At 40.4% G+C, this 17,835-nt stretch overlaps 1 protein-coding gene across 3 annotated transcripts in view; it reads right to left on the reverse strand.

Annotated features, from left to right (window-relative positions):
* Positions 1 to 2,571: 2,571 nt before the first annotated feature.
* The window catches only part of iqsec3a (IQ motif and Sec7 domain ArfGEF 3a), an 84,887-nt gene continuing 69,623 nt past the window's right edge, over positions 2,572 to 17,835 (reverse strand). For 2 of the 3 annotated variants that reach the window (XM_007564046.2, XM_016677364.1), the window contains exons 7-14: positions 16,689 to 16,855; positions 12,140 to 12,279; positions 9,312 to 9,437; positions 7,851 to 7,950; positions 7,071 to 7,229; positions 6,155 to 6,247; positions 5,047 to 5,090; positions 2,572 to 3,175 (exon numbers count right to left, since the gene is read on the reverse strand). In XM_007564046.2, the coding sequence (XP_007564108.1) occupies positions 2,618 to 3,175; positions 5,047 to 5,090; positions 6,155 to 6,247; positions 7,071 to 7,229; positions 7,851 to 7,950; positions 9,312 to 9,437; positions 12,140 to 12,279; positions 16,689 to 16,855 (1,387 nt within the window). In that variant the 3' untranslated portion in view covers positions 2,572 to 2,617. The remainder of the gene's footprint in view (positions 3,176 to 5,046; positions 5,091 to 6,154; positions 6,248 to 7,070; positions 7,230 to 7,850; positions 7,951 to 9,311; positions 9,438 to 12,139; positions 12,280 to 16,688; positions 16,856 to 17,835) is intronic. The other variant, XM_007564047.2, reaches the window with a different exon arrangement.

Genomic DNA, 17,835 nt, shown 5'->3' on the forward strand with positions numbered 1-17,835 from the left:
TTAATATAAGCAGTAAAGACAGCAGCACAAAGAGGAGGGGTTAATGCCATCATTTGCAAAAGAAGCTACATGTAGTTCTTGCCTTTTTGTTTTTACTACCACCCCGCCCCCCTTTATTTTTCCTTGGAAAATGTCAAGTCTGAAAGGTCATGGCGGGAGAGAAAACAGTCACGAGAATCCGAGACGGAACCTTGGGGATGTGGGAACGTTCAGCGCAGAGAGTTTCGCACATGAGCAAGCGGTAATCCACCGAAGGGAACACGGACGATGGTAGCACAAAGACAAATAAATGTGAACACAGATTTTAACATTTGTATCTGAAGCATCTTTGCGCGATTTCATTTTGGGATTTCCTGACAAGGGAACATTTGACAAAACTGCAGCGGCTCACACAGTGTGTTGTACATACAGTATGTTACACGTGAAGAGTTTTACATAATACGCCTTTAAAGTATGAACCTACTCCAGCAGATTCCTTCACACTCTGAAATTTGGCCTTCAAGAAGATGAACCACCTTGGATTAATTGAATTTGGTTCATCAGTAGCCCATTCTCATGGTTGTCTTTCAGTCCTATTAATCTTAAATGTTAAATGATTTATGACCATGGTTCTCAAACTGTGCTACAAGTACCACCAGTGCCTTTGGTGCTATTCAAGGAAATTTGCAAAGTAGGCTATTAGAAATCCAACAGTAACCAAGATAAGCAAGTTGAGTACAGTTTTTTTCCAGAAATGTCTCAAAATTGAAGTGCGGTGGAAAGATTTTTGTTAATTCAATTTAAATGTATTGAATTTAAATTGCTACCTATTACTGGTAGCTACTTTACTAGTGTTCCAGTTTACTGTGTTCCAGCTCTATATTCAAAAACTGTTAACCAATATTGTGAGAGACCAAGCTACTGATCACTTACAGCGTTAGTAAATATTAACAACAGGGCTGTCAATGACGCAATTCGCTCTTACAAAGAAATCTAGCCAAATTAGCGCATTACACAAGTGCAATAAAGTGGAACGACAAAGGAGATAAGAACTGAAGGCATGCTGAAAACAAACAGAAAAGCATAGAAACCCAAGAGAAAGTTAAAATCTGCCAGCATTTAGAAAACAACGCTGCCTCTCATCAGCTAAGGTTAATATAAACTGATTATATCATAACTGATGGCCTATGAAAAGGTTTTGCCATTACCAAGGTGCTGCACCGGAATCATCACATAAGACCTTTTCAACTTTCTCATTGCCAAATGCTATTGGTTACATTCATATTTCTGAACTTCTGAATTCGAAAACAAGTACCATCGGGTTCATAATCCGGATCAGTGGCAGTTTTTCCATATGGCATATCATTCCAGTTTGTCACAAATAACCAAATTTACACATTTGTGCTGATTTATTGACAATTGGATTATTGTTTTTCAAGATAATTCTATAATTTGTTTGATTGTCCCCAAATAGTACAGGATAATTAATGAAATTAAAATCATAAAAATGAATCAAAATGTCTACTAGTACTACTACTACTTTGAGGTTCAGTTGGCCAGAAATGAACATCTTTTCCAGTTGAACTTTGACCTTCTTGTGACTTTCTTTCAACTCGAGTCTGAGAAATTAAAATAAATATGGGGCACAATTAAATTCTGCAACTTAACCTGACCTGTAGTGTGAATTAACAGTTTTCGAAATGACATAATAAAACTCAAAAACTCCCACGTCGTCGTTTTTATGTGTGAAAATGTGGAAAACTTTACTACGGCGGTACTTGTGATAAAACGTCTGAGAACCACTGGTCTATGTTCAATAACCACTGAGAGTTCTTAGGTGATACAGACACAATACAACAGAAGGGTGGATAAAAAAAAACACAGCTTTTCACATTTTGTTTTTTAATCTAGCGGAGTTGAGAGGAAGAGAAGAAGGCCCTCCATCACATAAATAAGTCAGCAAAAGCGCAAATGGCTAGAAGAAGAGGCCCGAAAGCACTACTATCTTAAAGTATTTTTTAAGCTTTTTTTTTTTTTGTTTTGTTTTTTGTATTTATCTCTTTAAGCCCTAGCATTCAGTCAAGTGCAAAGAAGTCATTGTTTAGTGGAGGCATATGTATTTTTGGCACATGTTTTCCATTAAGCGTGTGTACATACAGCACAGTAAGTAGGCGTGGGGTCTGGGACAAAAGAAAGGAAAACGCAAAAAGAAGCCGGAGGTCCTCGGAGTGTTGAGCATCCATTCCTGGAAATTATCACAAAAAAAGTTTCAGGGATTCATTTGTGGTAAGAAGTGAAGAAAAAATCCATCCCCGAACTAAATTCAGTATCTATAGTTTCCATTTTCCCCTTGCGAGAGTTAAAACTGACATAAAAGTTATAGAAATTTGTTAAAACTACATAATATTTCAAAATACATGAGCAATTGAGTAAAACTTAAATATATATATTCACTTTATTTCTCCTAGCTGATTTAAAACCTTTATTTTAATATTTTCTTTAAATATATGCATATAAGTGGAGTTTTATTTTCTCATTATAGCTCTTTCATCTGTATGTATACAGTAGCTGTACATTATGTACATTCGTATCTTAAATAGGCTGAAGGAAGGTTTTGTGAAATTTCGTGTCGATTTATTTACAACATACTCCGAGAGCCGCTAGGGGTCCGGTGTAGACTGAGGCGGGGGTCCGGGGGTATGTACTGGTGCGGGTGGTTGTAAGGTGGAGGCGGGGGAGGCAGCGGGGGCTGGTGCCCGTCGTTGCCGTACGAGCCGTCTGGCGAGCGGACGGGGCTGGACATCGCAGACTGGCTCAGCTGGTGGTGGGGGTGGTGGTGGTGGTAGTGGTGGTGGTGGGGGAGGGTGGGCGTGTGGCTGAGGAAGGCCTCCACGCGTCCGTGGCCGCTGCTGTCAAGCATGATGACTTTGACGATCTGCTGGCACTGGATGAGCGCCTCGGGTCGCAGGTCGGCCACGCTCACGGCGGGTTGGTGCTGCAGCTGAATGGGGAGGTGGTGGGCGGGGGTGCTCGCCGCGGAATGCAGCCGCGGGTGCTGAGGTGGAGGCGCCGTCCCCTGTGTTAACCCCTGCTGGAAAAGCAGCTCCCCACGGCTGTTAAGAAGGGCCGCGCTCTCGGGGCTCTGAGCCGCACTGCTGCTGAGCTGGTACGTCTGAAGCCTGTTGTGAATTGACACCTAGTTTAGAAAACAGCCAAGAGAACAGCATCAAATGTTATAAAACTGGTTCCTCCTCTACAATCCGTCAAGCGTTGTTGTTGTGTTTTTTTTTCCTTTTCTTTTTTTTTGTGGGGGTGGCAGCACATTCACACACTCACACACACAATCACACGGGGCATGCGTAGGAACTTAGGTGTTAGGGATTAGTGAAGGTGTAAAAGCATTGTGACTCTCCTCACTCCACCCCCACAGGTGTTGGGAACAGTAGTTCGGGATGCTGGGAAGACCATTGTTGTGACTGGGGGGTGGGGGGAAGGAGAGCAGTGAAGGAAAGAACGGTTCTACGGGAGGGGCCCCGTGGTTCCAAAGGAGGACACTGGGGGGCCTCCTGTGTCTCCCTTCCAAACCACTGTGTGGCACTATGGTGACGGTGGACAGAGGTGCAGGAGGAGTGGGGGGGCACTTCAGGGTCGAGGCAACCAGAACATAGACGGAAGTCATACGAAGAAGAAGAAGGAGAAGTGGAAGAAGAGGACAGGAGGTGAGCAGGCCCACAAGCACAGATGTCTGCAGGAAACATTAATTTATAGTGTTACATTTCTCTCTAAAATCTAACCAAGTCCACTGAAATGAACAGCTTGTCACGAGATGCTAGCCATGACTGCATAAGGGAGTTTTTTTTTTTTGGAACAAACTGTCCTAGTTTCTAAGATAAATGTGCCTCGACAGCCAGTCGCTCCCCACCAGCCCCTGACATTTACTGTTGGGTGTGTGGCAGATTAGTAAGAAGGTAGCTCAGACCAAAGAAGGCTGACCTGAGGTGAAATATAGGACAACAAAACGCACTGGAGTCAACTGAGTACATAAACGGATTTAAAAAATTCCTCTACAGCATACAGGCATTGCACTTTTAGATTTAAATTGATTATAGTTCCTAGGTTAATAAAAACACCTATAGGTTCGAGATGGAAACAAATATGTCTAGCTGAGCATGTCATGTTCCAGAACAATGAACTTTAGTTCATTTTTGGACTGTTATTTTAAAAAAAACAAAAAAAAAAAAACAAGGAAAACCTTGTATATTTTTCCTTGCTCTTGTTATGTGCAACTTTGTGCTTGCCCAACATCAAATCTCACTGAGAGACATTAGAATAGAAGCTTACAGTAGCACTGTGGCCAAATGTGAAAAATGAAATTACACTTTTGTAAAGGAGCAGCGACTAAAAAGATTGACGGCCTGAAAAATCACCAAAGAGCTGAAAGAAAAAAAAAACAAAAAAAAAACCCAGCAGAATGTCAAGATGGCCCTTGTGTTGGGCTTTCTTACTCCCACCTTCCACTCCACAGCCACATAAAGCACTCAAAAAGGTCACCTGGACCCTTGAGGACAAGTACTTATGGTACAGTAGTTGGCTTGCATAAAATGTTTCGCCTGAGAAGTTCCTGGCAAAAAGGGTAGGTGGGGGTCTGACTCTAGGTGAAGTACTAGTTGAATTTATCCGTCTATATATTCTCATGTTTATTAGGGTTCCGTGGTGAATGCCCTACTCTTCAGAGGACGCAAATCTAATTAAAACTTTTGGGACAAAGAGAACGCATATTTGCTATGACTTTTGTAACCCTTGCACGTCGCCATCTCAGGTCAAGTTTTTTTTTAATCGAATAATGTTGAGTGACCTCACATGCCCGCTGCAATTTACCCAGCGACACTCACTCACTCACTCACACACACACACACACACACACACTCCTCAGTCGCACCTGCTTGACGCCTCTAGTCCTGAACACGTGATTGGTCCTGATGCTTCCTCCTACCTCATCCTGCCCTAACGCTGAATCCACTGACTTACCTGCTGTTGGGAACTTTGACCCATCTCAACTGCACTTACCTCAACTGCATTGTGTCCGCTTCTTTCATCTATCTCTGTGTTTCCTAGAAGAGGAAAGGAGACAGGCGAGTAAACGGCACGCTGGCGGCAAGATCCGTGCAATGTTTGCAGTATCTTAATTTGAGACGTTAAATATGCAGACAGAGCTAAAGTGGACATTTTGTGAATGTTAAAGTGGAGGAATAAAATGGGTCGGTGTTAACGCGTCCAAATTGGGATGTAGTTACAAATCAAATCAAGAGGCCAGCTTGCCTCTACCTGCTCTGTGCTTTGCACAATTTGCAAGAACAAAAAAAATAAAATAAAAAATTGTAGTAAGTTTCTTGGGCTCGTTTATTGTCTTTGCAGCAATATTATTTTAATTTTTACAAAATAGCTCTGTCTTGATCCTGATGTGTTTGAGATATATAGTCATTATTATGGCAAAAGTCCAACCATACCAGTTTTTTTCCCCTTGTATTTAGTTTCATTTATTCATGTATTTTGTTCTTCATGCTTTTAGACTCTCTTTTCCCCTCGGTTTGTAGTCTCTCGGTTCTTCTCCAGCGTTTACCATTGATCTTCCCTCAGCCTGCCGGTTTGCCTCCTTCCACAGCTGTTTTCCCATCACCTGATTCTCCTTTGGCTGCACTAATCCCTCAGCTGTTTTCCATTTGCCTCCGATTAGTCCTTCTGGACTGCTTTGTCATTTCCGCCTCGGTATTTAAGCTCTTCAGTTCCTCATGATTGTTCGCTGGATCGTTCCAAAGTTTCTAGTTTCGGTTTCAGTTTGAAACGTGTAGGAAATGTTGGCGCGATCAGATGTTTTCTTTATATCTTTGTATCGCAACAGAATTTTACGCAGCTTTTAGGAATCTGCAATCTAAAGATAACTCCATGATTCCATACGTACACAGCACAACAATTAAGGACTTTATCAGCATCCAGAAATACAACAAAGTCAACAAAAATGACATGAAAATTCTTAAGTTCATAATAGGGTATTTCTGCTAACAGTCACCTGTTTGAAAATTTACCTTGCATTTCTTCAGTTAATAAAGTTGATCACTTCTTGTAATTTTTTTTTTAAAGCAGTTTGCTCTCTCTACTCCCAGCTCCATGCACACACCTGATAGTGAGCCCTGTTTGCTGCGCAGCTCTAGCTGTGTCCCATTGCTCTTAACTGAATGTGTCTTGGCTCCTTGCTGCTTTTCTAGCTCCCCTGCAAAGAAGAAAAACAATCAACCTCATCATCATCATCGTCGTGAGATAAATTTGAAAAAAAAAAAAAGAATGATGATGATGTTGACTTGTGATGTCAAAGAAGGAAAACATTAACCCGCTTGCTCCTGTCTTTCAAAAGGCAACACATTTAAACGTTCATGCTCAACTAATAGGGAATAAAATCCACTGCAGCTGTTCTGCAAAGTTTTAATTGTTTTTGTTTTGTTTTTTCCCCCCTAGTTTCTAGGGATAAACAACCATTTCTTAACATCTGCCTGTCTTCACCATCTTGTTCATCTTTATTCTCTCGGCTGCAGGCCATCCCTCACTGTGAAAGGTAAGGCGGTTGCTTCAAATCCCAGCAGGGATGCTTTCTTTGATGCTCTCTGCCAGGACTGATTCTTGATGCGAAGGCTTTTCATACGTGTCAAAGTAGAGACGAGGTAAAACTGTGCTATTGTCTGGAGACTTTGAGAAGCATCTAACCCTATCCAGCTTCGATAACAGCCACAGAGTTTTGAACAAATTGAATGATTTTTTTTGACTTAGGGAATTTCTCTGATTTGCATGTTTTTATTTTATTTTAACAACAATATATGAGAACAGTCTTGCTCAACAAAAAATGTCTGCTTTGGTAAAATTGCAAGAAAATGGTGCAGAGTATGAACAAATGACTAAGTAATCAACCTTAAACCTGATCTTTTTCCATTTAAGAAGCAACGACAAATAAATTCTCCCTATTCCGTCGGCGCAAGTCGAACAAAGAGTGTGATTACTGCCTTTTTAATAGTCAACAAGCATCTCTGTGAAAACACACTCACACTCGATGCGTATCTGCTCCATCTCCGACACCTCTGCGATCGATTCCTTTAGGTCTTCCACAAACTTGAGCAGCTCCTCTGCACTTTGGGCACAGAAGTGGAGCACCTGCTTCTTGTCCGAGCCATACGGGGAGAGGATCGTGATTCCATGAGGGTAGTCTGTGGAGTTCAAAAGAGATTGGTTCGCTCTCAGTAGTGAGGGGGGGAGAAGCTAAGGTGTTGCTGCACACATAACCAATCGGTTTCAAGTAAAAAAAAAACCCTCTTATTTGCTAAATTTCAAAATGTTCCATCGGTCTGTGTTGATTCTAGCTTAATGTATTTTTATTCAAATCATTAAATCAGCGATAAATTTATACTATATTTATTCTACTGCTATTAACAAGACTTTGATTTTTTTAATTTTTTTTTTTAAATTTTAAACAGCATTTCTAAACCTTCCAAAAACATTTAATAGCTTATCAAAACTGGCTGTATATTTGGAGGTGACTGCAAACATGCCCTTCAAGTCCAGCAAATGGAAATGAAATGTATAGCATTTGTTGCTCATTTGCAACATTTATATGCTTAAACGAGTTTCACTGGTGCATGCATCCTCACATTTGTCTGATGGTCGTGTGTGTCTAGGCTAAAATGAGTCTCAAAGGTATTGCGTGTCATGGTCCCAAACCTTAAATGGAGCCATTTGCTGGACGTTGAAGCAAATGCATTTGCAGAACTGCGCTTTCTGCTCCACTCTCCCAGTTATTTTTAAGCAGCCAGGACATAATGGTCACTTACATTCATTTTCAAAAAGATGGAACTGCATGCCAAGTAGGCCCAAAGCTTTGCAGAAAGTATAGGCGGCAGAACTCTTCTTCTTTGGACAGAGCTTCAAAATCTGCAAGAAGAAAAAAAAAAGGGGGGGGGGAGAGAGAGCCGCTCAGAAACTATTTAATACTATTTGTCATTTGAAACTAATTTAAAGGGCAGACAGCCAGTATTAATGTTCACCCTAACCTTCGAAGTGTCTCTAGCTGAGCATCATTTGAATGACAAATACCTCCGTGGCGAACCTACATCATGATGTGTCAGAGATGCCGTGAAGCTTTTTCACTGACCTTCCAAATGGAGAAAAATGAGGCAAATCTGTTTCACAATGATACTGTTTGATGGAATTTTCCAGGCAAGTGGTATCAAACAGATACGTCACGTTGGCACTTTAACACCTCATGACATGTTCGGTTGCTGGAACAGGGGACAAATTAAATACAAATTGCTGTCCTTTTTTCCCTCTTTGGGAAGATTTTTCTCAAGGTAATTCCTACCCTGCTTTCTGTTGCTAGAAAAAGTTTCTCTGGGAAAAAAAAAAATACAACACTTGTAACTTTTAATTCCAGCTAAACAAAAAAATCCAGATTTGATTTTAGCAGCAAACATGTTTCAGCAACTACTTTAAATAGTCTTTTTGACCTCGGTTCCTGCAGATCCCAGTTACTTTTATTCGTCAGTGGTACAAAGAGGGGGAAAATGGCTGCGGCGCCGCAGTGCTTCTTGCTGAACTGATCAGTACTCGACGTAATTATTAGTGCAGTTAGATACTTTGGATAAATGATCCGCATGTGTCTCTTAATGACAACATTAATAATACCCAACATTAAAAAAATATCACTCAATGCTTCACGAAACTTTAAAAATCGCTTGGAAATTTATGATCGGCTTCTGCGACAGCTCTGCGGAGGGCCAACCTTTTCTTCGGAGGGTGCGCCACATTTGCCACCATCTATTATTAGAAGAAGCAGCTCAAGAGTTCTGAGTTACAAAACAACATAACAGTTGAGAAGCTTTCAGAGGAGGTGGTGCACTGCAGCTGTCGCAGCGAAAAGAGCAGCTTTAATGCTTTTAACTGGGGAGGGGAAGCACGAACAAGCGTTTGAGGAAAGAAAGGAAAGCAACAAGACACTTGGAGTCACTAATGACTTTTATTTTATTGAGAATACCCTAAATTACTTCCTTACCCCCCTCACCTCCAGATGCTGTCATTGCTCATTCATGCCTAAATTCTTCTTCCAAGTAGTATCCATAATCTTTGTAGTAGGAAGCAACTGAAGAACATAGACTTCTTGTTTGATGAAAGATTAAAATATTTTGTGCTGGTTCTAAAGAGTGACAGTGATGGAGGACTCCTCTAAGACAAACCTGAGATGGAGAATACACGAAACCTAAAAAGACTCTTTAAAAACTCCGGGACAGTAATCTTACCACTATTAGATCATTGAAGAGGAAGACTTCCCTCTGGTGCGCCGCCTGTTTCTGTGCCTTGTTGACGTCTGTTACCTCGAAAAGTCGACTGCAGCACACTAATCTTCTGTGAGGGACGGAGAGGACCTGCAGACGGGAAACGGGTGTCTCGTCAAATGACTTGAGAGGGTTTCGGGTGATTCAACAAAACAGATTGAGAGCCTATACCACCCTACACGATGTGCAATCTCAGAAACGGAGCACGTGGGAAAAAAACTGGTCTCATCTCTCCAAAAATCCCCAGAGATCTTGAGTAAAAAAATTAATTGCAGCAAAACCTAAAAATGAATGCTTTAACACATAATGGCAAGGGAGGATACAGAGCATGGGGAATCAGACTCTAAATTTGGTATGTTTTGCTGGGCCGACTAGATAATAACCAGGAAGTTTGTCCAGCTGCAGATTCAGGTGCAGAAAGCATCTGTCAAACTGTCAAGAGGGGAACCCTGGCATAACTTTTACTGATGAGGAGGAGCAACAGCTAAAAGGGTGCAGGCTGACAATATCCTTAGGGCAAGACTGCGGTTTGGACATTTTAGGCTCATCTGGCCGCTGCACCTGCAGTGACCGCTTCCAGGGTTACTTCTGGCTGAATACAGAGATGCTTGACAAACTGTTGACCCGGCAGGGAGAGCTCAAAACTCAAAATTATTAACCAAAACAGTACATTTCAACGCGTCCTTGCAATTAAATGTCTATATTTACAGTGCTAGACTCTTGCGCAAAACAAACAAGTCTGTACATTTTTTTTTTTTGTTGTTTTTGTTAAATTGTTGCTATTCCTCTTATGAGCTTTACGTGTCTTTCCAAGTTGAACCAGATTACGGCTCATGCCTTTGGAGAGTGATATCCAATCTTGTTTTCACCCTCTCCACACTCTTCTCATCGGATCCCTCAGATCTCATCTCTGCAGGCTACAAGGGCTCCAGCCCAAGCCTTTTCATTACACTAATGTCAAAAACAACAAAAAAGAAAAACATGTACAAACCTCATTAGACTGAAATGCCTCTTCTATCAATTTAAAAGGAAAATTCTAGGCAGGGTATCCTAAATAGGTATTATTGTTTAGCCAGTACAGTACCTACATCATTAAAATAATTTTAAAAAAAATTTTGTTGGATATTTTTATTCGATCTGCTTTCCTCTGATACACCTAAATAAATAAAGTTGAACAAATTTACTTCAGTAAGGACCAATAATAATAATAGGAAAAGTTAGTATTGATTTACCTATGTGTTTACAAAACACTAATTCAAGTTTTTGAATTGGTTTTGCATGACCGTCCTTGTTGTCCAAGTAAACCTAAATCCTTTAGATGTAAAGCCATTATTTGGATCCAAACACTGTTTGGATCCAAATAATCTTGACAAATGTTTTACCAGGCAGCTATGAAAGATAATTAGCATGATAGATTGGTCATCGGAGGATGGTATAACCGTGCTAAAGAAGAGGAAAAAACTTTATCAAAGTCTCCCTCTTTTTATGGAAGACTGCTCCGGTTGGCGAGAGAACGTTCACTTCCTGTCAGGACAATCCATCACTGTTTGGGTATGACAGCACTCCTTCTATAATCTCACAGCTACTCATCTATCACTGAGAGACTGAAACGCCACCAGCCAAGAGGGCATGTGCAATTATTTAACGTCAGTGTTTCAGTGTCACTTGGAAAGTTGGGAATTTCCTGACATTAAATCTCGAGCCTGATTAAAGCAAGAATTTATACCTTCAGTCGTCTTTTTTGTGATTACATAAAATGGATGAAAAAGAGAAAAATACTTAAAAAAAAGGGTGGATGAAGCTGATGGTGTGCCTTTAGTTCCACATGTTTTTAACTAATGTAACATTTCAGAGGCCTAGTAATGGACTTACTAAATTGATTAGAACTACAGGACCATGAAACCCCTATGAACATCTCAAACCCAGATAGATGACACCACTATTGTTTACTGACAGCTGGCTTGTTTTGCACTATTGGAAAAAATATCTGACACTTTTACAGTGTAATTTTTAAACAAAGACATGGGGTTAACTGCTTTCTACCTAAAATTCAAACAAAATCCGAATTTGTTTTTTTTTAGATGCTCAGTGTAATCAGTAAAACCCAGAAACAATGATTTCCAGAGAAAACGGTAAAATCATTCAATTAAAAAGCAAAACGTTCCTGTCAGTGTATCTTTATCTGACTTCTTCTGTCTAAAAAAGAAAAATAATCTCTGAAACCGTTCCTGTACTACTTCTATGAGTCTTTCCTTGAGACTTCAAATGCATTTCTCCTTAAGCTAACTGATTAAACACAGACCTGAAATAAAAACCGTCAGCTGTGCCAATCAGGAAAAAGTAATCTTTCTCTTCTTAAAGCTGGTTATGTCTTATAATTGCATTATTGTAAAGCTAAACCCATCATTTAAAATAAATAAGATGAAGTTGGGTTTGTTTCTTACAAAAATCAGAGTTCCACAATATTTATTAATGTTGCCAAACTCCACAGGGAGCAGCTGCATCCCCCATATGGGCGCCGTAGCCACTGGTTGGCAACAGCACCCCTTGTGTTAATTTAAACCATTTAAGAGGCCCGATGATAGCGACGGCTAATGACGTATCTGGATGAAGTAATGACTTGTGTTAATGAATGAGACGTTTAATGAGTAATAAATGTGGTAAGTGATTGTGATAAGGGCATGAATAATGACTGGGTTATTTAGCACAGAAAACGTTCCGGCAAAACTCGATTTATTCCTCTGGCCAAAAGGTTGTCGGAAAAAAAAAAAATTTAAACTTTGCGTCCTTACCGTCTTCATCCCTACTATGGACTGCTCGACTTTGGAGACGTAGGTGACGTGGTCTTCATTGGAGCGCAGCTCTCTCAGTTGTATTCTTTCGTAGATGCCCACCACCATGTCTCTGGGAATGTCGGCTCCATCGTCGACACCTAAGACAGCAGTGGGCAAATGGATGCAATCTATTTTTAAAAATAAAATGAGTGAATTTTAAACTTCTTCAATCTAACAGCATACTTTAAAAAAAAAAAAAAACTTTTTCTGTCTCCTTAAATAATAGCTAAGAGTAATTTGCGAAGAGGTTAATTGGGAGGTAACACTTTGCTCTTAGAATATTTGACGTCCAGACCGTACCGCAGCTCAAAGTAGCAGTTTGACAGAAGTAAAGCTGCATGTCATTAGGCTTAATGTGTGCCCTCCGAACGCTCCCCGTTATATCAACGCAGCTGTGTTCCTCTGTGTGGTACGTTGGCTTTTCAATGGGGCGGGATTTGTCTGGAGAAAACGAAGCCGCCGCGCCACAACCGATGGCGATGCCAGTGAGTCACGAAGGGGCCACTGCTGAGACTTCGCAGCACATCACGGCGTTGTGGGTGAAAAGGAGATGGCCACAGGGAAATGTGTGCCAAGTGTCAAATTAATAAGAAACACTTTGGCTCCTACGTTATCTATTTCTTGGCTTTTCCACCCCCCGCATCCCCAGTCCTTCCTGCTTTGTCTCCGAACGCAGAGAAGCGCAGCGTGGCGAAACCAATTGTTTAACTCTGTAGAAAAAGAAAAGCCTTGAATATCAGAGGGAATAACTTGAGTGATGAAACCTCGGCACAAAACATCATCCTTCTTTTTATTTGTCCAGAACGTCACTAAAAAGTCACCTGAATTCGTAAAGACTTTACCACTGCCACCCCTAATTACCTCATAACCATTTGAGTATAAAACACTTGGTCTATTTACTGTGTTTTACAAATTGGGGATGCAACAAAGTGAGACTTTTTTTTGGACATCTGGACTAACACGGGTCAGCCTGAAAGACTGTATTACGTTAAATGAAATGGATTTCTTGTAAGCACAGCTTGTGACCAGAGATGGTTTACTTCTGTTTGGAAAACATCAAAAAAAATTGTCTTGCACCTAAACCTGACATAATCTCTGCATGTTTTCAAAAACGCATTCTGTTATATTCATTTCAAAGTGACAGCTTGTGTCCGATGAATAGCGAAAGCACTGTTCTAGGTTAAACTCTATTTAGGGTTAATTAAACTCTTGTTTTCAAAATGCCAGTTTTCAAAATTGCTTCTGCCACATAAAAATGAAATAAATGGGTTGCACTATTTACAAGCATACAAAAACATAACTAAATCATATAATTGCACAGCTTCTTTGCAAAAAAAAATAAAAAATGGTCTGAAGAGAGTTGAGCTAACAATTGACACAGGAAGGAGTCTAATGTGGGAAAAACACCATGCTAAAATAAGCGACAAGCATATGCTACGGAGCTCTGTTAAGCCCACCTCTATAAAAAGATTAAATTTGTAATATTGTTAGTTTCCTTATGCAAGAAGTTATTGAAATGCAAAAAGGCTGTGCACAAAACTACTAGATACAAACATGATTCATTCTGTGCAACTGTGACACACTAGATTAATTTCAGAAGATTATTATTGCAAACTCGGTTAATTTATTGCTAAATTAGTTAACAAAGGTTCCACCGTTCGTCATGCCTGCTGATTTTAGAGGCTTGAATCCCATTTCACCCCAGCCAGGCAGCTGAGTGAGTTGTTCTTCTGTCAGCGTGCGAGAAGGACAAGTGTGGACAAAAGGTTGAGAGGCAGAATACAAAACATGAAGAGACACCGGAGCAAACAGACAGCGCCGCATTGATAGGTTAGATAAGATGATGCATGGAGAGACAGAGGGAAAAATTTAGGCAGAAGATGAATAGAGAGGCCAAAAGAGAGTGGCATATTTTAATTTGCATAAGATGCTGGAATTGATTTTCCAAGCTAATTTGATTGTGAGGAACAGACGGGATGAATGCACTGGAGTTGTTCTGCATCGACCTCAGCAGTCCCTGATTGATTACGCGGAGCGAGAGCTAAACCAAGAGGCTCGCGTCTCTTCCTCAACATGCACCGAATGAGGAGTTGTCTGCATGCCGGGGAAAAGATTTACAGGTGTTCTTTGGTTTGTGTCACAGTAAGTTAATTTGTGGAGCTCCTAGGGTGAGCGGGGGGAAAGCATAACCCGCCATGTTTATCTCTTAAATTGATGCGGGCAGGCTCAACTGAATGCAAGCCGAAAATGGTTGGACATTTACTTCTGCTGGGTTGTTTTTTTTGTTTTGTTTTTTTTACTTTCAAATTTACTGCCTTCCTTCAGAGCGAGAGTCCACAGCAGGAAATATGATAGAACGCAGAGAATTAAACGGCTTTCTTGAATTCATTTTAAATAAAATTTAGGCATGCATATTTTCACTACTAATGAGGACATTTACTACATTTTGCTTTTACTCTTTATCCTTGCCGATTTGCTGTGGCAGTGTCACTACTCCAGCAATTAGCGTAAATTAAGGGCACGAGCTTATAAAGCGGCAGGATTTAATGAGTAATTGATTATACTCGCAGAACAATGTCGAACTGACATGGACAATGGCATTGAGAAATCCTCCTGATCCACACATTGTTCTTGAATACGTCTAGAGAGTTAGCATCTACTGGCTGACGCATTCTGGACGCAACAGGTAATTTCTGACATAGAAAACAGTACAGGCGTTTCTAGTTGTGCTTCTCCAGTTGCACACCTTGCAATACTGGCTAATTTTCCCAATAAAAGCTCGTGACTCAAGTTTTAGACTCCAACTGGAGTTGAATGCACGTCACAGGCTCGACTTGAAAAACGTAGACTCTGGTGTTAAACAATCTTTATGCCTTGCAAATCAGCAGTGGAAGCAAGCTGCTGTGTAAGCCACAGACCGCGGCTCCGACAGCTGCTGTGCATATATTACCGCGATAGGATGCAGTTATTAGTCGGTGATGTTTATGAACCGCGGACTGATGATGTCTCTTAACAATCTGTTCGTGTTGGCTGTACACCTCCATAATTATGACCACATGGATATCTTTCCAGTTGAGCGCAAAATAAACTTAAAGATACCTCTACCGTTCTGTCATTGCAGAGCCGCTCCCTAATTGGGAGGAAACCAAAAAAATCCCGCCCCCCCCCCCAAAAAAAAAATAAAAGCTTCTTCTTGCTCTGTTCATTCAGAAGATTGACGTTTTCTGTCGTTTACTACCCACACTGCAGCTGGCTCGTTGTGATTTATGTCATTCACATCATTCATGAGCGCCATTGTTATTTTTGACTTGACAGCAAGAGTCTTAAATGCAGATTTGGAACATAGTTTGCCAATATTTCTTCATTATTATTCAATCTTCGGACTCAGAATGTGCAGAAGAAAAACCTCCAGAAAATCAGCATTAACACATTTTAAACAGTACTGCAGAGTTGTTGGCAGAGAAATGTGGATGAAACACAGTTTATGTAAGTATTAGACACTTCAGATTTGAGTTCAACTTGGCCCTCAAACAGGCTAAAATTGGGGGGGGGAATTATGTCTCTCTGCAATACACAGTGGACCAACACCAGTGTGTGACATGACTCCTGAAATCATCACCAACTCTGAAAATTTCACACAGGGACTCAATCAAATTGAATTCTGTGCCTTTTCATCCGTCCTCCTGAATCTGAATGTCTGATTTCTAAATAAAATAGAGAATATACTTTCATTCAAAAACTTTGAATTACAGTTTTCCATCAATATATGCTCAGAGAGAGAACTCAGCAAATTGAGAGGTTGTTTTTTTTTTTTTTTTTTTCCCAATGACGGGGAGGGCCTCCTACTGGTTGACAGATTGTGTTGAATTCTACAAAACAACTTTCTTCAGGCATCTTTAAAATCGACACATGCTCAGTTCAAAATGTCCTCGTTGTAGATTATTCTTTTTGAATCAAGTTTTGGCAGAGGAAGCACAAATATTTAAGAGTTTTATCTATATTTTTTCTGGAGACAGACTGTCTAAATTATACGGAAAAGGACTGGGGCCACTGGGGAAAAAAAAAATAAAACAGTTCTGACTTTAATCTCAGAATTCTGAGGAAAAAAAGTCAGAATTCTGAGATTAAAGTCAGATTTTTTTTTTCTTTTTTCCAGTGGCCCTAATCCTCTTTCTAAAAACATCCCTATTTTCAGTTCTCCATATTCCCGTTCTGTGACGAAGCTCATTTAAAAAGCCCTAAACCAGAAAATTAAACAGCAAGAAAAAACAAAAGGGCTTCCTTTTTTTTTTTTCTCCCAGAATTTGTTTCAGAATCTTTCCCACAGCGTGAAAAATCCAGCTCAAAAACACTTTATCTTCTGAGCTGAAACACATACACATCATCAGTCACCTCCTCACTTTAACCGATTATGTGGACTAATTACTGTCATTTAACTCCCTCGGTGTGCTTTTTTTTTTATTTTTCATTTTTACAAGCGGCTTATGTGTAATGCCGGACCCCTTACCTCGCAGATTACGGATGAAGTCCTCCAATAGCATCTTGCGGTCTGGCTTAATGTTGGGGCTGTACATGTCAGTGTTGAGGAGGATGATGGCAAAGGCCAGGATGAAGATGGTGTCTGGGTTGTGAAACTGCTGCACCACGTCAGGGTTGCACATACAGTACCTCTGGCTGTGGGCAAAAAAAAAAAAAAAAAGACATTTTCAGATAAGAAGAGGAAGAAAAATAGAATTGCAAAAATACTCGCGTACTCGTACGAGAGCAGTTTTCCAGGACAGTCTATGGGCGGGAAAGTGCACAGAGATGAATAAATAAACACGAAGGACAAGAAAAGCAGTGAAGATGAAATGATAGAAGAATATTTAAAAACAAAGCCTCCTTTTTCTCGGTGCGCCACCAGAAAAACCATTACACACGCTGAGCGTTAGAGTGTCATGCTGAAATAAGAGTTATGGCTTTAATTTTGCCTGTGGGCTCATCTTAAGCCGTCAGCTGCCCCTTTGCAGCAATGGATTTCACAGTAGGTGAGGTTGGGGCGGCTCTGCTTGAAACACTGCCTCTCTGCGTGAACACTTTTATCCCCACCGGATCCAAGTGCTTGCATCAGCCGCGGATTACACAGAAAACCGAGCGCAAAAATAAAAAGCTCAGTGTTTAAACATTGATGGCCGTTTTCTTATAAAGTATTCTTAAACGTTTCCTCCTCCTGAAAACAAATTCACCTTCAACTTCTTGGTGGATGGATTAATACGGGGTTTCTGTGATGCAAAAGGAGTTAGTGAGGACTGTTTTCCAAAAAGTAGAGTTAGTCTGTATGATAAATAGGTTCTAGAAAAAAAAAAAAGAAAAAAAAAAAAAAAGAAAAGAACACAAAACTCCTGGATATGTACTGATAAAAGGGAGCCCAAGTCCTTGAACCACAAAGCCTGGATTGCAAGAGACACCAGCAACGGACTATAACTAGAATTTATATGGATGGATTCTTGGCCTCTTTGGCTCCTTCTCCAACAACATGCTTTTGACTTTTCGCTGTGAAAATTAGTTTTTGGGCAGATCGTATGAGTCTAGCTTTATTACTTCGCACGAATTTGACTTTTTCCAACAAAGATTTTTGTTCATTATCTTTATGATTATGTCTATGGTATTTACTT

The sequence above is a fragment of the Poecilia formosa genome, unplaced genomic scaffold (assembly GCF_000485575.1).
Source record: "Poecilia formosa unplaced genomic scaffold, Poecilia_formosa-5.1.2 Scaffold154, whole genome shotgun sequence".
NCBI classification, from domain to species: domain Eukaryota; kingdom Metazoa; phylum Chordata; class Actinopteri; order Cyprinodontiformes; family Poeciliidae; genus Poecilia; species Poecilia formosa.